Below are 24,503 nucleotides of genomic sequence, written 5' to 3' on the forward strand. Positions count from 1 at the left end.
CGAGACACGCGTGGCCGTGGCCGGCCTCAGCGCCGCGCCCGGCTCCTCCACGGCCTCTCTCGGCTCGGAGGCTGCGGGCGGAGGAGCAGGGGAAGAGCCCGCGTGTCGGGCCAGAGCCTGGCGTCAGGCCTGCGTGCGCCTCGGCCACCGGCGCGCCGTGCGTGTGGCGAGCGTGGGGGTGAGCCCTTCCCCCAGACAGTGGGGAAGAAATGGTCCCTCTCTCCCCGTCGCAGAGCCGCAAACGTTTGTGCAGCTCCCGCTGGCGAGGGCAGGGGAGAGGAAGCAGTGTTGTTCTGCCCTGCAGGCAAGCGAGGTTTCCGTCCGGTCCCGTCTCTCCTGAGGGGAGAACAGTGTCTTCCTCCCTTCCCCGTGTTTCTCCTCCCACGGGTTTAGGGATAGGCACTGAAATCTCCACCTGATCTAACTGCAGAGGCAAGATTTTTCCCTTCGTTCTGGTAAATGGGAAACATTCAAGAGAAACGCCGACGTGTGTTCTCTTAGCAGTCCACCCACGCTCTGATCTGGGGAGAAAGGAATGGAACGCTTTCCTTCCACAGAGGGGTATCGTTTGCTACACACAAACCGTACTTTGTAAAAGCAGTGAAGAGCCTTTGTCTCACTGTAAAGGCTGTCTTAACAATGTAATGTATTTGTATATCCCCTGTAATCAAAGAGAAAAAGAGGCTGTGCTGCATGAGAAATAGGAATTGCCATACTGGATTAGAGCCACCTCCTTCAGTATCCTGTGTGAACCTAGCCAGAAAAAGACATTGTGGAGGAAGGGAATGTGTAGCTCCTCTTTTCCTTTACTTCCTTCAAAAATACTGCAGTACGTTACTGCATATTATGAGTATTACTTCAGTAGTTAGCCTGCACCTTGTAACTTTAATTTCTATATGCTTTTTATTTCAATACAGTGAGAAATACTCCTGTTAGTCATTAAAAATGATATTATTTCAGTCCAAGTCCATTGGAGTGTGGCAACAATTCCCCCTCCCCCAAGTTATTTACATATTGTCAGTCTTTTTTAACAAAGGATGACTCTAGTAAGCAATGCCCTGTCTCTGTCATTAGTAGAGGAGATGGGGAGAGCGGGTGTCCACATCTGATGCTTTCAATTTTGCATCTCTCCTACAGTCTTCATCTGAAAAGCAGCAGGTTGTTTCCACTAGATAGAACGGCTTCCCTCCTCTTTTACCCTGGAGCACAATTGCATGTACTCTTCCACCCAACTGCTTTTGGCACCAATGATATCTGATCAGCAACTGCCCAAGCGTGACGTACATTGAAAATAAGGCCAGTTGCTTTAATGCCTCTGCCAGCAAAGCTGTGTTACAGCAAACGAGCATGAGTCACTGAGTTTGAGTGAGTTGGGGGTGTCTTTGAGACATTAATTTTATAGCTTTCTTGGATATTAGGGGATTTGCTTGCTTTTCAGGACAAATGCTGTGTTCATCCCCATACCTTTTGCTGCCAGCTCCTTTAATATATAACAAATCAGCCAGTGGCAGAGAGAGTTTACCTTAGGGGTATTTGGGGTGAAGAGAGCAAAAGTAATCTCTTACGTGCAGGAACACCCTCAGCACCTTAAACCACAGCATTAGAACAGGAGTCTCAAGTGTGCTTTAGTAATGCTTTTGCCCTTTGCTCTTTGGAGGTGTGATTTGCTCTACAAATACTCTATGAACCTCTTGAGACTGTGGCACCATGTTTTTCTTCAAAAGTGTCTGCTAATAAATTGCCACTCCATTACAACATGGGCTTCTGTCACAACGTGTTACATAATCAGAGACAAATGGTATCTCATGACAGAATTTATTCTGATAAATACAGGTCTCTAGAACCATATGCATAGAAGAAGTTACATAGTTCTGAGACTAGATAAAAAGATCAACGTTGTTTGAAAACGGTGAGAGGATTGAGTGCCCCATATGTTCTTAAATGAACAGACAAAATGAGAAAGTCATTCAAAGGTAGCCTTGGTTTTGTATGCATGTTCTGGAGTGTCATCTTTTCTTTGAATAGTTGACAAATTGAACACAGCTGAGCCAAATAAATTGAGGGCTACGTATCCACAGACCTTTATTTTGCTATGCAGTATTAGTCACTGTACTGAGACTAGTCATCTCAGTATGTTGCCAGAGGGGATTTATCTGGTGAAGTTTGTTTTGAAGCATGGGGAATTTTGGTCCGGAGTTTATGGTCTGTCTGTTGTAAAGCTGAAATACAAAATTATATTTCTGAGTGTATAAAGAGCTTAACTGCTTAGTTCAGCTTCATGTGACGATAAGAATACCTGCGCTGCAGGCCTGATTGATCTGCTGGACCTGAGGTCTTTGCATACCCACATTCTGCCTTTGGTTTCAGCAGAATAACAGTAACTTTATGTTTCACTTAGCCTCCCTGAAAATCATACCATTGGAGGCTACTAAAGGTGACAAATCTTCTGTTTTGCCTTGGCTTTTGCTTACTATTTGCAGCATATTCTTTTGGGCTTATCCTAGCTGTCTGTTGGTGCCACAATGTAAGGGAGATTGTAGTACTTTTTGCTCAGTCAAAATGTTTTGACTGATAGACTGAACTTTGGGCTTTGTTAGACTTGACTGCTGACTCTTCATGGTGTCAAGCCTCTCATGGAGACTGGCCTGTTAGTGTGGGCAACTTTGCATGGATCATCACTGAGATACAGACTTGATGTCATCCTGCCATCGTGCCAAAATACTGAATAGAAGTGTTCAGTGAACTAAGGGAGGAAACACAGTAAACCAAATTGTAACTCTTCGAAGGACAGCAATTTTCTGGTACTTTCAGAACTCGCTTTCAGAAGCTTACACTCTCGCTTTTTGCTCTTGGACTCATTTTGTATTGTTTGCTTTTGGACTGTTTGATCGATTATTATTTTGCATACTAAGAAACATACTTTAAATGTCACTTATCTAAGTTCCACACCTCATATAACAGATGATCTAAAGACATCATCACTCATACGTTTCTGTGCTGTAGTGGTCCTTACTTAACCAAGTGTCCCACTGAATTTGATGGGAGTACACATGTAAGTTCATTTGTGTTGATCAAACTTTAAGTGCATACATATTTCACTGCAAATACTTACTCTTTGTAATGTGTTGCATTTGAAGTTTACAATCTAGGAGCTTTAGGGACTGCAGAAGTTCTTCACAGTCATGGCTGAAAATACTTAATGAAAAAAACAACAAAAAGAGAAGATTATAGTTGGGAGGTCAGAATAAAAGGTCAGAATTTCACAACTGATGGTAAAATTGGCCATATGTCCTTTCACTTTTAATCCCACTCTGGAGATAGCTAAAGATCTGTCTTAGACTCCTTGTCAAACTTGTTTAGTACCACAGAAGGAAGGGATACATTTAACCTGTTTTACATAGACAAGAGAGATATGATAAAGAATAAAATTTTCTCATAATTTTATTTTTTAAAGCTAGTTATACAAGTTTGGAAAGGTTGGCTTCATACTGTGGGTTGGTTTTGGTTTTAGTATATCTGAGACAGTAAATAGATTTGGACAGTTTTGTGAACAAGTGATTTTGCACCTGTATAATCTTACCTTGACTGGAAATGTGCTATTTCATTTGCGGGTTCTCTATGCTTCTGTAATTAAATAAAATGGATGTTGCATTCATTTAAATATTAGTGAGAGAGTAATAGAATATCTGAGGTTATCAATTATGTTGGCTTTAAAAAAAAACAAAACAGATGTGCCTGGCATTCATCAGTGTATTGAACAGTGCAGCTGTAAGACATGATGATAACAGGTATAGCTGTGAGTGTAGTTAAAACTCCTTTTTGTGTTCTGCAAAATTTCTATTCTTAATTTAGATCCAGTTGTAGTCTGTAACTCTTCCTTCATTTTTGCTCATGTAAATCAGGACTAATCTTGATTTTTTTAACTGAGGTCTTATATTGTTGCAAGGGTCTGACCTAAAGTAACTGAAAAGGCTTCCGCTGTTTTCAGCGAGTAATGATCAAGTAGTCATGTAATGAGAAAGTGGAGAATCAAGCTTGCAAGTTGTGACAAAAAGGATTTTCCAAGTATGAGCTTTAATAGTTTAAGGTTCCCATGAAGTCATTAAATAAATGGCTTTTCAAATATCAGATTTGTTCAAGAAAAATGTAAGCAGTTTTGTTGAGACCCTTAAGAAAAAAAAAGAACTGATGGAAGTGAATATGTGGGCTACAAAATAATCTGCTCACATGCACTTCAAATTACCTGTCAAATATGCTCAGTTTTCTGCTCTTGAAGATATAATGTTTAGTTCACTCTAGCCACTTGCATTTTCAAAATTCTATAGATAACAATCTTTGAAAAACACATTGCAGGAAAAAATGGTCTATACTATTGCCTCATTTAACAAGGAAATTATGATGAAGAAGTAAAATGATTTTACCCAGGTCTAAAATCATTTAGTAGCAGTACTGGCTTTGTAAGTGGGCATGTCTTAGACAATGGACTATATGTTCTTTTTGACACTTAAAGCTTATTCTCTTCCTGACTTTTTTTTTTAAGGTCTGCATGGAAACACAGCCAATCGGAACCTGGGTGAATTTTGTGAACACAAAAGGCTCCTCACTCCACTGTGTCTTCCAATGAAGCCAAGTTGCTTTTCTCCACGCTGTGTTGAGGAAACACAGGCTGCCCCAGTAACTGAGGTCAGAACTGTTAAATATTAACTTTCCAAATAAATGGGTAGGCCTGTTTGTGTTTGGGAAAGTAGGCTTGGGGACTGTTCTCTGGAAGTGACTCAGGCAATCTTCTGTTGGCACTAGGCAGTATTAGATCCGGGTAAGCCTGTATTTTCCTAGGCTGACTGGAGTTTGGTCTGCAGAAAAGAATTTACTCTGATTTCTGTATTCAGAGAGTAAGAGCAGACATGCTCAGAATTCTAAGAATTTTTTTCTTCTGATCTTTCCCAACAGTACAGCAGTTTAACAATAGCTGTGCAGAGGATAGATTATTTTTAGCCTAGATTCCTAAGTCAGGGAGACTTAATGCAACCTTACTGTTTGTCTGTCTACTGCTGATTCCCCTGGCTAATTTTGGCTAGCTTTAACAGCAAAGCAGTGTCTGAAACTAGGCTAAATAGGTTAATAGGATGGAAGAGACCAAATAATTCTATGAGAGGGAGACTGTATCATGAGCTCGTGTATTATTATGCAGCAGTGAGGCCGTAAGATACAAATCCATAGAGAAGTGACTTCATTAGTGTCTGTGCTCATGGAATTCATTGATTGGTTTAGATGTTACTTGGTCGCAGTCATCTGGAGCACAGTGCTTTCTCGAATATGCTCAGTGCTGCAAGAACTAGGAAGCACTTCTGCCACGGAAAATAGAGATTTTCTTGTGGAATTTGAAGTGTACTTGAACTACTCTTAGAAAAGCAACATTTTGTATCTACGAGTTAAAATTTAAACTTGACTGTTGGCCTAATTCCCCTCAGTGAGTCCAACAGAAACTGCAGTTAGTGACTAATGACTCATTCCAATTAGTGATAAGGCACATGGGTAGGACTCTCTGTCACCACCCTTGCTAACTGGACAGTACTTGTAGTCTCTGGAAAGTTCCCATACAAGGGGAATCTCCTTTGGCACTGTAGGGCTTCCAGGGACATAATTTTTGACAGTCTGTGAGGCGTTGCTGTTTGTTATGTACATACAGCCTGGCTCTGTCCTGTGATCTGTTATATTCTTCTCGCATAGGGGAGTTACTTTCTAGCATCTGAGTTTTAATGCTAATTTACAACATGGCATGTGCAACCTTAAAGAGTGTGATCAGGATGAGATTCCCTGCGCATTACATCACAAGGGCTCAGTATACCTTAGCTCCCAACGGAGTTCGTAAAATCCTCTTCTGGCCCCAACACAGGGTGAATTTCATGCATGAATGCATTTCTTCAAAGCTGTTTAAGCTCCTAGAAATTCAGATAATATTTAGTGGGATTTTCAGAGCTGCAGATCTCACTCATCTTCAGCAAAGTAAATGGGATTAAGGCATACAGTGACATATTTTAATGTATTGTCTGAACCGTAAGGCATCTATTGAAAAAATACTTGATCAAATCCAGCTCCAAGTCTCCATTTATACTTGTCTTGGAAGTTTGCCTTTGACTTTAGTGGGAATGGACTGTAAAAAGAGTCAGTAATTGGCATCTGACTTTATTATTGCACAATGTTATTTCGTGATTATTGAATAGTTGCCTACAATAAGTAAGTGGCCTGTATAGTTTGTTTATTTGGTAGTAGGAAAAACATTTATATCATTCTGTTATGAATTGTGGAACAGTCCTTTTGTGAAGGGATGTGTTTGTCCACTCTACAAGCCTTCCTTGTCTTTGGTGTTCAGACTACATTTTCTGGGAAGCTACCATGGGAAGAAAAATCACATCTCTCCTCTCCTCCTCCTTTCCTATCCCTGGAAAGAATATTCTATTTTTTGTGAAAGATAAGTGCTTTGGGTAACAACTGCGATCAACAGTGTGATAGATGATGAATATTAACAGTGGTATTTTAGAGCATAAGCCAAATTCTAACCATTTGAAAGTGAAATTAGAGCTCTGTTGGGCCTCACCCTGTCCTACTGCTGACCACTGAAAATTGCTAAGGCATCTTTGGTAGCATGTTTGAGAAGCTTTTGGTGGGGGCAGCAGACTAAATCTCAGGATGATCCCATACAGCAGTTTCCTCCTAGTCCCAGCATGGACCTTCAGATGTATCTCACTCTTGGGTGAAACAGGTTGTATTTCAGGCACCAGGGCTGAGGAGTGCAGCTTTGGGGGTCACTGTGTTTATGTACCAAGATTACTGAGAAACCAAGTAAGAATGCAGCTGTGAGCCTTTAAGCAGCATGCCATGGAAAAATAAAACACAAAGTGTATATGTGCACAAGGGAATGTACCCAGTGTTTTGTACATTCCAGCAGAGGCCTCAGTAAAGATTAGAATTTTAATTCTCATCTGACAACATTCCACAAAGACAACTTACATTCCCTTCCTGCTTCCCCCTCCCAATAAATTAATTTAAAAAAATAATTTTGGCTTATTATTTATTCTGCCTTGGCTATCAAATAACTTGGAGTGCCGGCACTCAGAAGAGATTAGCTGGGGTACTTTTGTTTAGTTCCTAATTTGGATTCTCTGGGATTCATTAGTATTATCTATTTTCCTTCTTCTTGTTGTTATTAGCAATGCAACTTCTTATGTATTGTCATTCTAAATCAAGATTAGAAACAGCACCAGCTGCATTGGTATTTCTGCAGGGACTCTTCAAGTTTCTTTTTACCATACCCATCATCCCCTCACACACATGCCTGTTGGTATAGTACAAGCCCATTAGAAAGGCAGGAAAGAGGAGAGGCAGTGACTCATGTAAACTAAACAGCACAATGAAAGTACAAACCCCCACCTATCCCAGTAGGAGCAAAGATCTTGATCTGCATAACACCTGCTGTGCAGTATTTCTGTGTTTATTCCAGTTTTTTACTTTTGAATGCAAATATGGAAAATAAGCTGGTGTTTAAGGAATTTGAATGAAGGAAATGTTGGTTTTGGAGCTGACATCAGTGTGAGATCAGGAGAACCAGACTTTGTGCACAGTCATCTCTTCATTTCTGGATTACAAGCTATATATAAAAAAGTGCAGAAGTCTGTTTTCTCTATGTAAGTGGGCCTGCCAGCATTCACAATATCCCATTTAAGCCACAGCTGATGGCTAAAATCATCAGTTAGCTAGTTGTGTAGCTGAAATCATAAAACAACGAGGCTAACCACTTCAAATGAGGATGTTTTTTTCCCCTCTTGTTCTAATTTTAGTAATTCCAGTAATAGTCACAGTAAAACTTTTTACTGCAATAGCTTCTGTTTAGCACTGTTGAACAAATGTGTCAGCTTAGGAATCCAACTTCCAGTATTTTCTTTCTTTCTCTTTTTTTTAAGAATTAGCTTGCCTTTTAGTTGGTAGTCATGTTTTTTAGAATGTTGGTTTTGGCCCATACTGTGACATAGCTGTAAGAAGCAGACCACAAGACTGGCAACCTAGCAAGGGAGAAGACTACTTAAATTACTTTTCTACTTTTATGATTCTAGACAGCTTCAGCAGCTAGGAAGATTTACAACACGTAGACAGTATCTCATGTCTGATGTAGGTCAGCAACATTGTGCCCTGTGGTCCTGTCCCTGGCAGACATCTTACACCTGAACTGTCATTGGGGTCCTCAGAAGCTGCCAGCATTTTCTGCTCTACCTGACTTCAGGCTTTTCGGGCCCCTTTTCCTTGAGCAAATGTGCTAAGGTATGGGTGAGAATCTTTCCTCATAACTTTAATTAGTTCCTAACAGAGATTAAGACCTCTGGAGATGTCAAAACAGATGCACTGCAGAGATTTGAAAGCTAATTAATGTGTAGGAGGCAGAGCTATTTTTAACTCTCTGCTTTATACTACTACTATTGAACTCAGTCATGAGCTGTCTACTAGAGGGAATGAGGACAAGCATCGCATCATACATCCCATGTTGACTTACCTGTATCACTGAACTGTGCTCAGGATGGGAGAGAAAGCTGCCCTGCAACAGTGCCACACAGGGTGAGTGGCAGGAATCTTCTAGGGAGGAAAAGGAGCAAACAGTGTATCGACTATGTCCCTGTTTCTTGTGTCAGCCATTTTAGATGGCCCAGCTGCCTCACTGCAGTAGGGACCTCACTGGCACTATTCAAATTTAGTGTTATGAAATGACTCTCAGAGCTTATGAAAAATGCTTCAGTCATTGCCCAAACCCCCCAAAACCCTTCAAGACATCTCAGAATCCTCACCCCACCGCATTTCCAGCAGAGATGTCACATAGTTGAAAATGCTTGTGAGATTAGCTTTCCTTTGTTACGTTGTCCCTCTGTACCGTGTTGGCAGCATAAAAGGATAGGCAAGTGGAAGCTGTGCCTTAGGAAGACCCCTTCCAGAAGGAAAGCATGTATTTTCCTTTGCCTGATTGTTCCTTGGACCCTTTTAGAAAAGACGATGGCTGTGTGCCAGTGTATCTGCCAGACTGCACTGCAACATGGGCCACAGTGGAGGTGTTATGAACACTGTGTGCTCTGACTGCCTTCTGCTTGGAACACCAAGAACCTGTGCAGATGCAGAAGCATCTGTTTACATCAGATAGAAGCCAAACTGTCCCTGCAGATGAGGAACACAGTGACTTAAAAATACTTCTGCCCTATGCAAGCTTAAGAACAAAAGCACTGAGCAGTAGAGCTGGTATGTGGGCTAGCTGCCTAAAAGATAGACCTGGGTTTCAGAAATAAGATCATGTGATTGTGCCATTGAGGTTTGCTCACACAGATGTCTTTGGCTTAGAAATTGCCTGATTCCTTCTCAGTCTGCATCCAAATGCAGTGAAGCACCTACTTCCCTTCTGGTAAGGAGGAAGAATAGCTGGGGGAGATTGATGGACCAGGGTGGGAACTGGAACATTCTGAATGCCTTTACTGGGAACTGGCAAATGCTCTGGGAGAAGTCTGAGGGCCTGGGAATCTTAACCTATTTAATTATCTTTTTGTCCAACATCCTGGACATCCAGTACAGTGACGTCCAGTGGCTGGGCATTCTGTGAATCTATGAACACTAACCAAAACCAAAAATGAACATTTATCTCTCTCTCTTTCTATCCTTTTTTTTTTAAAAAAAAAAAAGAGCTAGTTAAAAGCAGAGCCTCAATCAAAATCTTGAATTTCTTAGATTAGTTCTAGTTCAACATTATTTAGTTCCTGGGTTTGATACTGCTTACAATAGCAGTGAAGCAATCATGTTTTATGGTAGCTATATATCTCCTTATGTATTTTCCAGAAGTTTATGCAATATTATTAACAGTTTTAAGAGTCTCTTATTACCAGCTGTAAGTCTAATTTTCTAACAAGATACTGCTAATGGTATTATTCTGGCTTCAGCAGTTTTCTTTGTCTCAGAGCCCCTTAGAGGGGCAGTGGATTCTTAGCCAGAATTCCTGTTTGGGTCCTGTAAAATACTTATCTGCTTTTTTCATTTATTATTGTCTAGATTTTGCTACATCAATTACTCTTACATTGCTGACAGCCTAACAGCATACAGTTAAAATACATCAGTATCCACAACCTGTCTCAACAGATCATAATTACTCTCATTTCAGTTAGTGCAGTGTTTCCTTCTCCAGCTGATAAAATTTTGATTGTATAAAAATAAAATTCTTAAAAAATTAAATTACTTGAAAATTAATTTGAAAAAATATCTCCAGGAGTCTCTTTCACTGTCTGCTGGGAAAAATAAACTTACGTGTCAGAATCTGCCTTTATCTGTATGTAGCCATAAGAGTTATTGAGGCAAGTAATGTGTTGGCCACATATTCATGCTCTGGACCTTCCAGTCTTTATTGGTATAATTGCACTTTGGCAGTTGCTGTCTAGGTATATGGCCCAATAGATCAAAGAGGGGAGTAAGATTAAACAGCATGAAGAGCAGGGCTATAGTCAGCTCTGTATAGGGAAATGGAGGTATATCTTTCTGGATCATGTTATCTGATAGAACCTATTACACAGTCTCAACTTTACTTCAGTTAGGTAGAGGGAAATAATATTTTTGAATGCTGGTAGCTCCCATTTTCAGAGACTCACTTTAAAGACCAGTGTTTCGGCAGGAATTTTTTTCAGTTTATGATCTTTAATAAAGGCTCTGTGGAAGAGCAGAATAGATATTAACCATTGCTTTGGGACATATTGCACTGCTAGCCAGCATCCTAAGAAAATGATTACTGTAGCTGAGGATGCAGCCAAGGAACAAGAACTTTCAGAGAACATATTGCTTCCTCTTCAGTGTTGGAAGCTTTGTCTCATTCTGCAATAGAAAGATCAGGTTCCTCTGCAAATTCAGTTTATTAATCCCCTTCTGTCTCCCATAATCTTCATGTCCTTCTTGTCTTGTTCTGGGGTGCCAGCAAGATGTGTTCTGACCTATGCCTTTCTCTTTTTGAGTTGCTGCCAGATGGGTCTAAATGAAATGTGTCACTTCACCTTCCTTTTAGGTGAAGATAGATCTGTGCTTTTGCATTTTAGTAACATCGGGGACTGGTAATTGCTTAAGTAGGGAATTCGTATCCTTGGTAAACTGTGACTTTGACCATGGAAAGAAAAAATGACTGAAGTACAGAGCCACATTGCCTTCTCCATGTCTGCCTTTATCTTCCATGCTTCTGTGGAGAAGGGATAAGCAAAGTACTGATACGAGATCAATGATTCAAAGCAGGAGAGTAGAGAAGAAACTGCCCATCATTTTGCTTCAGGAAGAACAAATAGTGGAGGGATATTTGATTTGCACAAGAGAAGTTCTTATCAGCTAGTACTGTTAATAGCGGTCTGGTCTAATGACAAGCTGCCTGTTTAGCTCTACCTTGTATCTAAGCCAAACAAGTGGCTTGCGAGCTCCATCTGCTGGAGCCTGATGATGTGAATGATGTAGGGAAGCTTGGCTTGACACATAGGAAGGCGGTAAAAAAAAAAAAGAAACGTGCCTAAACCAGGAGGACTCAGTGTGCGTCATCGAGACTAAGAGACCATATGGGAACATCCATCTCCGCTACGCATAAAATGTAAAGAATAATTAAAGGTTTGATTGTGGTTGCATTAATTATGACTTTTCTAGTTGCTTTAGGATACACAAAACAACTGAAACCAATTACATTTAGAACAGTATACAAATCTGTATAATGCTGTCTTTTACTTTGGCATGCACTGCTGTGCAGACAATGAGACTCTGAAGGTAGTTTTTTCGAGGCTGATAATTACGAAGTAGATTAATTTTAAATGGTTTCCCAGTTATGGAAACTAAAGCATTGTTTCAAAAGTAGCAGACCACAGAGTAATTTCAGTTATAGGAAGTGCGCTATTTTGTGCATTTCAGACAAGAACTCAATGGCTACTGACAGAGTAATGCCTGACAGACTTTGAGAACTTTTCCTACAACTGTCTTGTCACCTCTGTGGAAACTCATCTGCCCATTAAATTAGTCTTTTTTCTCACAAAAAAAGCAAAAAGAAAGGTTAACTCACAAGGCAGTTTCTCATCTGGCACTCTGTCCTGCAAAGATTGCTTTAAGTAATCACATACCTACAGTTAAATGTGATTTTTCTGGCACAGGTGCTCAATATGTTTAAGAAAGTTTTCATTCTTAACTAAATTCTCATGAGACATCCTTTGGGGAAAAAGAAGCAAAAAAAGGGAACTGTGGCTCATGGGCATGGTGGTACTTCCCGCTGAAAAAAGCCTTCGCTGCTGTTATGACACAGATGTCTCCAGATCTGAGAGCTCCGCAGTGTTCTAAAACCAGAAAGGAGGAAGTGAGAAGCCATGGAAAGAATGGCTAAGATGAGAACAGATTTTCTTTCCTTTTTCTCTCTTTTGTCATGGTTGCACAGATTCCTGCTTGGAATAGCTGGAAGAAAATACCTAAAGAATTTACTTGTGATTCCAGGTTTCTCCATGGCACACATTGCATTCTCTAATGGAACCCAAAGGAATTTGAATATCAGGGGAGTGTCTAAAGATTAACATCAGTACGTATAATTGCTGCACATTCTAATAGTTTTAACTTTGTAAAGTAGATAGTTGAGTGCTACAGACTAACTGTAGGTGGTTAATTGCAAGTTACAGGTTTTGCTGTATGGGCTCTCATGATCTTTTAATTTTCTGGAAGATGTTGATACACCACACTTACTGAAGTTAAGGAGAAATTTGAGGTTGATCAAAATGGGATTACTAGTTTATGTATGTGTTTTCTAAATGGAATTCTTTGTCTGCAGTCTGTAATATTTAAATTATTTCTCATTTGTAATGAGATGTTAGTCAAAAGCATCAGGCAGGGACTAAGGTCTCAGTAAATATCAAAGACAATCTGTCTGGACTGTATACTAGAAAATGGAAATAGAAACTGTTCAGTCTATTATGAAAGGATGAGGGGAAAAGACCGGAGAACTGTTAAGACTTGAACTAGCTGGAAGCATTTTGATCCCCAAACAGCCTATTAAGATTTGAACTTAAGCAGAAGTGTAAAGCCCTGTAAATGGATGGTTCAAGAAATAATTTTGTAGGATCTCAAAGTTAAAATAGTGAAGTTAGTCATGAAGTGGAAAGCTTTACATGCTGTTTCTCTCCAGGGCTAGTTTCATTGGTAACTCATGTCACATTGTGTTCTTGTGGCTTCCAGAAGACATGCTATCAATTCAGCCAGATGAGATACTATATTATGTGAGATACGTAGCACAGGCCTCCAAGGAGAATAGGCAAATAGGCAGCCAGCTGCACATCCTATAATAAAATGCAGTAGTTCACATGAGCACAGATTATTCAACATTACCTGAAGCTAAATGCCACAATATAGTTTGTTTAAACAACATACTCCAGGATGGTAGAAGTCAACCTAAACCAAAAATGTCTCATTTAGATTTTTGCCAAAATTTACATAAAATACAAAATTTCCCTTACAAAAATACAAACAAGTTGTGGTGCACAAATCTCATTAAATTCCATATCTGTGCTCAGATATGCCTTGGAGAATGCCTTACTGAATAATGAAATTTTCAGCTGTTTGATGAGAGTTTCATTATGATTACAGCTAGGTTGATAGGTATTTGTTTCTTTTCAAAGCATCAAGGAACATCAAACAACATGTGTCCAATCAATACCATTGTTCTTGTTCCTGCTGTAGATGGCAGTTGCAGGTGTTAACTCCTCCTAGGATTTATTCTATTGTTTGGTAATCAGCATGGTTCTAAGTTACACTATTAGAAAAGATTAATTGGCCTACACCCAAAATTGAAAAATGAACACAAACACTCCTTTTTCTGACATGGCTTGACCTTCTCTTTTTCTAATTGCTGCCATCTGGGGAGTAGTATCAGCCTGCTCCAATCTGCTGTCACTGATTCTTCAAGTGGCAGTTTGGCTTGTAAATGGAAAGAGTATGTGACTTTATTGCATATCAGCTAATACTGGAAAAGTAGAACATAACCACCTGCTTGGTTTTTTAGGCTTAAAAGGCTACGGAGTTAATAATTTGATCTTTTTACTCAAAGCTAATTTTTAGAAACCCTTTACCGTATCACTTTCATGATTACCTGTGACACAGCACTGTCACCTTGGGCAACCAATAAGTCTCTAATAGGAATAAAGCCTGTAGTAGTCCATAGCAGCAAGCAGGCTTAGTCGAGGGAATTAGGAATTAGCATTTTCTAATACCCTGAGTAGACGTTTGCACATTCTCTAGCAGAACTAAAAGAACCTCTGCATGCTAAGGGCTACGGGGAATACTTTGTTTTTAAAATAAGCATTATCTTACTCTATCTAACTAACATACATCCGAAGAATACAGGGATTTCTTCAAGTCTGACAAGGTAGGTGCTTCTCATTTTTCTATTTTAAGGAGAACAGTAAAGTAAGTGAACAGATTGGGTGCAACTGAGAGAAGAAATGTGGTCATCTTTTCTACCATTGCTTGAGTGGTCATTTGCTTGGGTCAAAGGTCTTTTGCAAAGCAGGATGCTAAAAATGCTCATTCTACCTTTAGTGAGATGAGAGCTGCCTGGGTTTTTCTCCCAAGTGGTAGTTATTTCTTCCGGTATGTCTTCTGACACTTGAACTTGAATTCATCTTCAGTAGTTTAAATCTGAGCTATTCTTTTAATAATATAATAGCATTTTGATATACCTGGAATATGTTACCTCAGCAAAGACATTCTCTATATTTCTTGTATTTAAAAGAAGAGAGGGATTCTTTGTGTCTTCAAAATGAATAATGAAAGTACATTTTTAGTCATCTGAAATATACTTGAGGAAAAAGTACAGAGGTGCATACATATCTTTTGATATGTACTTGTTAATGCTTTATCAAAGTTCAGGTTTCTTTAGTATGCATTATACTTGCAGAAGAAAACATTGCTGATACATAGAACAGTAAAAGAAATAGATGATGAATGAAAAATGGCTGATGCTGTAAGCAAGATTGGTGTTATTTTTGTTGCACTGTCATGATTATCTCTTCAGTCCCCCTTGACCTGAAGCAAAGGGATAGATTTCTGAGCGTTTGCAGTTCATGTCACTTTACCAGCCACACTGGAATCTAATATGGTCACACTTATTTTGAGAGAAACACACAACAGAAAATCAAATTAGATCAATACAGTAGCTTTCCTTGTATCTGTATTGATTATGTGGCTGCTGAAATACAGCTTGACAGTGGGCTTAGTCACCAGCCAGGCCTTGAGTGGCTCAGATGAGAAACTGCCTACACCTCATTGTTACTGAGATGAGAGCTTGGGAGTTTGCAGGACTGAATCAGTGCACAGCACCAGTAGTGAAGATGGATGTTGCAACTCCCTATTTATCAGCCAAACCAAAGAGAGCTTGATGGCAGCGGTATAACCTAGGTCTATCATGGTTATATCTGTTTTAGTTTGTAAGGACTCACTGTGCTGCTGGCTATTTATGCAACACACAGCTCAGACATTCTCTTTACAGCCTACCAGTTTCAGAGCTGTCAATGGGAAATTCTTCAAAGTCCCTTTCTACCTGAAAGCTCTTGTTAATTTTGCTGCAGAAATCTTGCTTGATATACAGTTTTCTGCTAGTAATACCAATTTGAATGATATCAACAGACTGCACAAGTTTGGAAATTAGAAGTTCAAAAGTAAGTTGTGGGCAAACGTAGTTTTTCCAAGAATCCATCTTGCAAGGACATCTTGGATAAAATGTGGGTTAAGCTAAGGAAGCAAGAGTCACTCATTGTCAGGATAAGTGCAAATGGAGTCAATCAGGGATATAGTCATCAGGAGTAATTGCATATGTATGTGTTCAAAGCTACAAATGGTTGCTTTCAGTCTTGTTCCTATTTCAAGCCAGTTGTCGGACTTCCATCACAACTAATTAAAAACCTTTCACATCAAGCTGAGGCCAAGTTTTCATCTTCAAAGTACTAATGGTTCAAGTTGCCATATCACCATGTTTCTTCCTTATTCAGTTTGGGATTTTTTTTTTAATTCACAGTTACAACTAGATGTGTCCTGATAAAATAGGCCTTTGGTGTTCATTTTCCTGAATTTTATTAGGGAATAATAATCCTGTTAATGGATGCAAAAATATTACTGCTTTGAATGTGTTTTCTCCTTTTAATACTAATATTTTTAGCAGAATCTTGTGAGAGTAGTGGATAGTGAGAAGGTAATGTATACTTTCCCAATGGATTTGATTAAAAACAAAAACTTTAAGCGTGCGGTGGTACTGTTTTAATTATTTTTGGTACGATCCCAGAAAGCAAAGGCGTGGACCCTATTGAGCTAGATACTGTACAAATGCAGAACAAAGAGGTGATTAATGCCTGCACATGCAAAGGGCTAAATGGAATCATTTGACTGGATTTACATCACAGGTATGCAACCATGTGGTAATTGCATTATTTTGTCCTTTTGGTTGATTCCTGTTGTATCTGCTTACTCCCTACTAAAGCAAATGTCAAAGTTCTGATTAAAATGTGTGTATGCTGAGAATTAACTTGGCTGCAGTGAAACAATGTAACAACAGTTTTCTAATTTAACAGTAGGCCCAATCCTGCAGATCCTGGAAAAGCCTAGTTCATATTGACTTCATTAAAGGTGGAATTCAGCCTACACTGCTGAGGGCTGGCATAAAGCCAATCTATGCTTAACTCTCCCCTAAGTCCTAAAATATGCACTGCTTTTGTTTCTGAACTATGGTAAATTTTATGTGGAGTATTCAGCACCTGTAAGTTGTGTAGGATTGGGTCCAGAAAGATGTAGTACTTGCTAAGGAAAAAAGAAAAAAAACAACATGTTCTATTGCATAGCACAAAACACAGTAGGTCTTAGTGAACTAGAATGTCTTCTGGCAGTCAAGAAGTTTTCTTCATCTTCTGTCAAATTAGTCTTGGACTTCATTCATTATTTATGAATTTGCTCTCAAGACACTATCTACTCATAAAATATTTCTTGAAGATTTCATTTCATTGCACTTCTGTTGTCCTGTAGCACATGAAGATGAACTTTCTTGAGGACATGTGGGGAGACCTTCTTTGGGTAGACTAATAAGCAGGAATAATATATTGACTTGGATATATGAGTGTATATATATGTTTGCAAACACTAAGTGGGTATGTTCATCTTAAATTTTGCACTTTTATCTCTATCGAGCTAGGAGCTCTTTAAAAAACGAGTATCAAAATAGGCCAGCTTGGTAAGTTAGGCAGCAGTAGTATGATGGTGACACAGAGACAGGTTGCTTTCCCATGCAGGGACCTTGCTGTTCTGGTGCTTCTGCAGTGGTGACTACCTAGAGGTTTGGACAACCTGGTTTTGGTGCCACTTATACTATACCTTCAGTAAAACAGTATCTTTGATGTCAGCTCAGCATCTTGGATACTGTGTTTTCACAGGTACAACTGTTAGCATTGTTATCTGGAGACACTGGGCTGTGATTGTTGCCATGAGTAGAAAACGAAAGGCATGTAAGGAAACACTGCCAAAACATGTTTTACTTCTGTGTTAATTCTCCCAGTCCCCCTGTTTCATTCAGATGTTGATATTTTGATGAAAATTCAAAATAGAGATCCTGGAATACATTTAAATTAATAGAGGTGAAAGAGAGAAGGAAGTGTACAAAAGGATTGTTTGTGAGCAGCCTGGACTGCGATGGCAGAATAGACAGCTCCTAAAGATGTGGAGACTGGTAAATATATTTTCTAGAGAAGAAGTGTGATGTATGTACTAGAAAGGAACTTCCTGTGAGGAAGAAAATGACCCCAGATGTATCTTATTCCCCAGGTGCAGATGGACAAATGCCATTCCTCTTACTGATTGGGCAAGTAGTAGTTTGATGGTACTCAGCAGGGAACAAAAACCCATTTTGTAGTGTGGTGCTCTGGTGATCGCTGTGCAAAGGGACTGATGGCAGGACAGAAGAGGGCTAGTACATTTGCAGTTAAGCAGAGTCACCAGCTGCTGTATTCATGGGCAGAGAAGCACAGTGGTTATGCTGTTCCTTCTCAGAGCTGCCACAGCTCAGAGCTTCCTGTTCCTTGTAGTCTGAATGGAATATTTCTCTGCCAGCCAAAGGAAGGCTGTCCCACTGCCTGCAAGGCATCTTTGTGCTGATGTGCAGAATTCCTCTCTTCTGGAAGCTGCCTGCACAGCTTTGCTCAGACAAAAAGTTGACTGCCCAAATGTGAATTAGTGGAGTCTGTAAGAGATTTTTAATATAACAGTGCTCCACTGACTTGAATATGGGTTTTTTTTCATCAGTCACACAGTATAGTTTAGAGAGCTTTTCCTTTCTGAAGCCATCACCGTAAGGTCAGTGGTGCAGCAGTAAGTGCGCTAAACATTCACGTAGCTGCAGTGTAGATGGCCTGTTCCAGCAGATACACATTTTACACTCCTGAGTTTTTCCCAGCTTAGTGAGTAAACATGTAGTCTTAGCTGACTGCAGAAAGATTAGTTTACTTCAGTGGGCTTAATCTATGACATAGGCTAATCTTGGTGTGATCCTATTACTGCAAGGTCAGGTGGGATTGTAGTTTTTTATTGTCTCGCTTTGCTCATTTGACTCTAGCGTGTGTGTTTTGGAGCAGTTTTTGTCTTTATTGGTGTCACTGAGACTTTATAGTCAGGAGAGAGAGGTGGCTAACTATTGTGATCCCAACTACACAAATGTTAGGATATTGACTATGAAAGAGGAAAAAAGAGAAGTCCTCGACTCATTCATTATATATCCCCTTATCAATGTCACTTGTTGAAATTTAGGAAGCAGCAAAGAAAACTCCCCATCATCTGTCAGATCTCTGGAGATTGGTGTGACATGAGTTGGTCAGCTGGAATGTATTACTATGATAAATGTTCCTAGCAGAAACAGAGAACCTGTAACTGAAGGAGCTGGTAAAGGTAGGAATTCTCTGTATAATTGCTTCTGATCAGAGACCTGAGTAATGGGTCTGTCACAGCTAACTTTCATTTGCCTCTCACTGTAAAAGGGCATGGCAGGCTGGTGGCTGTTATGTCTAGATATTGCTGCTGGAGTAATGATCTGTAGCTGCCCAGAAGCTTTTTGTTTCTAATGATTGCACACTCACCATTGAGCGTGAACTGATGCTAATGTCATAATCAACAGGTAAAAGGGATGAGGTGCTCCTGACAGTCTGTGAGTGAGAGTGCATGGTATTGTCTTTCTCTAGCATGAGCATTACAGCAACTCCTGTTGGCAATCCCCAGGAAATCAATAAAAACCTTACAGGCTTGCCCTATTCTTCTACGTAGATTGTCAACAAAAAGCACAGTTACATTTTTATCCAGTGCTTGGTAGGCAGATGAGAGCAATGTATTTTTCTCCTAATTGGCTTCTTAAAATCTGCCTCGATTTAATTAGGTTTCACTACTTTGATGCACATTGCTTTTCTTAACAAATATCTGTCAACAAGAAGGTAAAACACTACAATCAGAAAACATCCAGCATAATGCTAAATCTCACTGGAATGTCAAAGGACTCAGTGAGTTAAGCAATGTGAATAAATAGGGACGAACAATCGTTGAGAGGTGCTAAGCTCTGCCAGACAAGACCATCTAGGAGATGCTGATTCATTGCTCACTGATGTGGGCTAGATTAGAGAGCTGTGTTTCCTGACTGCATCATCTGTGGTTGGTAAATTTAACTGAAATAGAGACCTTTAAGTGCTAGAGTTATAGGCAGAGAAGGGGGATCAATGCTATTATATTTGTATTTCTCCTCCCTTGTTTTTCTTACTTCTGGTGATGTGTGAACTCTGAAATGAGATGTTTGGTTTGTGTAGCTGACCCTTTTAAATGAACACCCTTGGAAGTTCAGCTGTGGTTTCCCTTTCTTTCTCTTTTGGTAAGTTTTATTAATGCTGGCAAAGTACTTTGAACATCTTGCAAAATTTTGAACTCGTTACCTTGAAGAACTGGGGGCTTGTCAATACAGTTGAGAATGTTCTTGTAAAATGTAGGGATTGTTTGCTCAAGCACTTTGCAGACAATAATCATATCTGTCCAAGGACTCCAAATGATTTTACAAATATCAGGGAATTAAGAGTCTTTGCATAGGTTTATATGATTGCTTCTTTTGTTCAGAAAGAGAAACCAAGGTATTAAAGATATGGGGTGACTTGCGCATGGTCCCATAGAAAATCAGGGCCAGGGCCAGGAAGACCTCTGGTTCTCAGTTCCTTTATTTCTAAACCTGTTCTACACCTTATGTTTACTTTTATCTTGCTGCTAACTCATACCTCATATTGTCTTCTTGTTCTTCTATCGAAATGTATTGCACATGCACGTTTCTAGGTCTTTTCTGTTACAGTTGCCATTATTACTAACTGGTCCAAATTTATTTTATATATTTTATTTATATTTCTCACTTGAAAAGCAATTTTCACAATCAGAGCCAACATGATTGTGTATAATACCAGTGCATTATGGTTTAGGAAAGGGCACTGGCCAATTAAACTCCTTTTCTTACAGAGAGGTTTTTAAACCTCTCCTGGACAATGAATTGCGACTAAAGATGGACATTTCAGCATATTTGACCTTTCCCACATGCTAATATCATGTAAAAAGAATTAAATATTAGACATTTTAATGCTTATATTTCTAAAGGGAGGATAAGCAAAAGTGTATTAGAAAATGCTATTCTTTCCCTTCAAGAAAATACGTGCTGCAGAATATCCACCAGATGGAGCTGGTGATAATAAAAAAAAGTGTGTGTGAAAACCAAATTGCCAAATGATGGAGGTAAGAAGTGTTTACTTATCATTGAAGATACCAAACGGATGTGGCACTAGTAACTATGTGTTTGGAATTTCACAATGGAACTCAATGCTATGAGTAAGAGAACTGATACATTAACAAAGCATCTAATGGAAGTCTGTCCTTCCCCCTTTTTAGAACTGATAGCAATTCAATTATCTCCCAACAAGAAGCAGTTGCTTCCTCTATCTTGGGAATGATGGAGCACAGTAGGAAGCCTTGTTTCATTATTTACTGTGTTGAACATGAGCAGAGTTCCAGCGTACCTGCTGCTCAGACCTTCCTTGTTTACCCAAGCAAGGAGCGGGCTTTTGTCACCAGTTGTAGATGTTATCTTGTGGTGAGAAGCAGAAATAGGCTACTTCCTTCCACAGTTACACAGGCTCATTGTTTCAATTCTCAGATCAGTGGAGTTTTGTGGGCTAGTATCTAACGGTGCAGGTACAAGGCTTCAATGCTTACTTGTATTTAAATTACTCATTTTGTTTATGATTTAATTCTTTAGCGCTCTCTTTTTCTTCACTATCCTTTCAAGTCCTCTGTTATTAGCTAGGCAAGAGACATTCTTTCAGCCTTTATTTTAGTTGCTGGTAGATATGGGACTGTTCTGGATTTATTTAACTAGCTTTGTTTGAGACCACAGTATTGCATTGAAAAAAGTGGTGTACTGAATACTGAAATGATGGTGATTTTTTGCTCAGCTGAAATGAATAAGAAAACTCTTGTTACTGTCATGAGAGTGTATCCTCATTGAAATCTATGTCAAAATCTCCTTTGTTTTTAAGATTGTGAGGCTGAAGCTGATTGCTGTCTATGTTTGTACAGTATACATTAAAGTCACCTGTTCAATGGGGGCTGCCACCAGTGGCAATGGTCTACTTCTAAAATCAGTCTTTTTTGCATTTTGTATCTAGGGTCACCCTGCTCACACCCGCAAGACCCCCAGCATCTTTCCAGTCTGCCCAGCACAACGGACTCTTGGTGCTCCCCTCTAGCTCCAGTTCGTTGTTGCAGTAACAAGGCTAGCATTCCATTTTTATCACAGAGCAACAGTAACTGTATTAATGTGCAGACAGTTTCAGCCATGCTTTAGGCACAGGAGAAAAACACTTCAAACTGTATTTAACAGGAAATATTTACCATTTTATTTACCACATCTAATTGTTTGAATATAAACAGGATGCATGGAAAATAATGAAAATATAGGGAAAATGAAGAAAAATCTTGATCTGATTGTTTAGGCAAACTGATTGTAATGGTTATCCAGGAGTCACTACTTTGTTAGTACTTTTTATCATTTGTCAGTCTAGGCTGATATAGGTATTTTAATTTACTACAAGGAAGTGCTTTGTCACATAGACAAGTCTGAGTCCAGTGAGAAGTGCTTGCTCCAGGTTGATGATGCACAGAAAATGGAGGAGGTTGCAGCAAAGCTCGTCTGTAAAATAATCTCATAAAGTGCAGTGTAATCCTTTCTGTCATCTAATTTACTGTATTACTATGACTGTGAAGACTGGAAAGAGTTCTGGTTTTCTGTCTATCTAAAAGGAAAGTTACTTACAAGTGTGCTGAGACTGAATGAACATCATTGTAATTAATTTGTTGTCATTATCCTTAAAGTAGATGTGAAATCCTAGACTGTTTTTAAAGACTCAGCTTTGTATCCAGAGTAACATAGGACAATATGACTGATCTGCTGGCACATATACATTGTTCCATACCAACTACTGAGGATCTCCAGCTCCACATGGCCTGTATTCTCTGAAGTGCTGGAGTGAATTCAGGTTTTTATAATTCTCTTCCAAGCTTCTTCTCTTTAATTCTTTGCATACCACTAAAGGCAAGGGGACTAGAAATTCACCTGGTCCAAGGATGACAGGCTACCTGTGCTTTCAAAGTAAGCGGGCAGATACAGGTCCTGAATTCATCAATTCCAGAGCTAAATTCTACACATAGGAGAGGGATGAGGTTTTTACTCCTATTACAGCAATTCAGTCATTTCCAATTGTAATTCACGCTATATAATTTTGCACGTTAGGTTGCTGTCCAAGATCTGGTGACATTTCTCATCTGTTTCCATCAGTATCTGTTACAGACAACTTAATATTGTGTTGAATTGGGCTTTGAAGGCAAATGAAATAAATAACAAATTGCTTTGCTTCTTACAATGAACGAGAGCCCATGAACTATCTACTTGTTCACCTAGATGAGTTTTTAACCCACTAGTTATGCCATTGGCTAGAGAAATATTGTTTGTAAGTACAACTGTTTTCTCCACAGAAGTAGCTTCTGTATGTTTTGAAACCTTTTTTAGAAACATTCCTATTTTCCTCACAAAACTAAAACTCAATAGTTTTACTGAAAGTGATGCTTTTATGGAAATTCAGATTTTGCATTCTTATTTCTTCTGCACAGTAATAACCAAACAGTGCATCATAAAAGTGGGGTTTTTTAATGGAAGATGGTTAATCAGTTCTACCAGTGCTACTGCATTCTCAGGTTCATGGGAAACTAACTAGGCCTGGGTTTAGTTCTTCTAATACTTGCATTAAACCCCCAAACCACAAGTTTCCAATATCTGCCCTTTAACTTACACAAATTTATTCAAATGAGGATCTATCTCCATTTCTTATTTCAATATGGAAATACTTTATTTATGTAGCTGATTGGAGAACTGATGAGTGAAACAGGTTTCAGTCAAAAAGCATTGGTTTATCAAAACTGAAATTTTTCACAATAACTATGTTTTAAGAAACTTGAAAATAAATACTGCTATCTTTAGAAAGTTTGCAGAAGGAGAGGGACAAAAAGACAAAATTGTCCTAAACCACAGCTGCCTTTCTGAGATAGGGATTTATAAGCCCAGTTTCCTGATCTGAACTGACTGTCGGAGATCACACAGTACATTTTGAAGACAGCAGTTTATGGCAAAATATCAATATTCCTTATGGAAATTATTTGGAACCTTGGTACCAGGTTAGTAGCTAAGTGTTGTGGAGAATGAGGTTCTTTCTGCTGTCTTGGTACTATTCTGTAATACCTCATATGAAGGCTGAAGTAATGAATAGACCTGGAGAAATAAATTATTTTTTCCCCCTCCTTTTGCCCACAAAACAATTTTTAAAACTCTACAGTATGTTCAATCTTTGGCTCATTAGTGGAGCTGAAATAATAATTAGCTTGCTTTCATAAAAGCCCAGAGCAATGAAACATTGCCATTCTAAACAACAAAACTGAGTGAAGCATCACAGCCAGTGTTTTAGGCTTTGCACAGGTAAAACAGAGATTTATCCCAAGTGAAGGCCTGAAATATCTGTAGTAACTTAGCATCTAAATTCAGTATTCAAAGTGAACCACTGCTTTAGTTTTAAAGAGCTTTGCTTACTCTGTTTTAGTGTCCCTAAAGCAGTTATGAACTTTAATCCGCATAGAATATGTTTTTTATTATTATCTTCATAGTCCCATTTTTAGAATTCAGGTTTCACCTCCCCATGTTTTAAAGAAACAGAAGTCAACAAATGGATTTTCTTTCACTTTTCTTAGTGTATTGGTTTTGTGTGGCAAGGTTTAGGTAGCGGGGGGGGTTACAGGGGTGGCTTCTGTAAGAAGCTGCTGGAAGCTTCCCCTGTGTTCGAGAGAGA

At 39.2% G+C, this 24,503-nt stretch overlaps 2 protein-coding genes across 2 annotated transcripts in view; both read left to right on the plus strand.

The window, feature by feature from the left end:
- MTMR10 (myotubularin related protein 10) overlaps window positions 1–24,503 on the plus strand; it is a 536,484-nt gene that overhangs the window by 359,030 nt on the left and 152,951 nt on the right. The gene's annotated exons all lie outside the window — the stretch shown is intronic.
- The window catches only part of TRPM1 (transient receptor potential cation channel, subfamily M, member 1), a 151,092-nt gene that overhangs the window by 24,041 nt on the left and 102,548 nt on the right, over window positions 1–24,503 (plus strand). Inside the window, exon 3 of the mRNA XM_010572265.1 lies at window positions 5–178. Within this exon, the coding sequence (XP_010570567.1) occupies window positions 5–178 (174 nt within the window). The remainder of the gene's footprint in view (window positions 1–4; window positions 179–24,503) is intronic.

Source organism: Haliaeetus leucocephalus, unplaced genomic scaffold (assembly GCF_000737465.1).
Source record: "Haliaeetus leucocephalus isolate CR32 unplaced genomic scaffold, Haliaeetus_leucocephalus-4.0 Scaffold339, whole genome shotgun sequence".
NCBI classification, from domain to species: Eukaryota; Metazoa; Chordata; class Aves; order Accipitriformes; family Accipitridae; genus Haliaeetus; species Haliaeetus leucocephalus.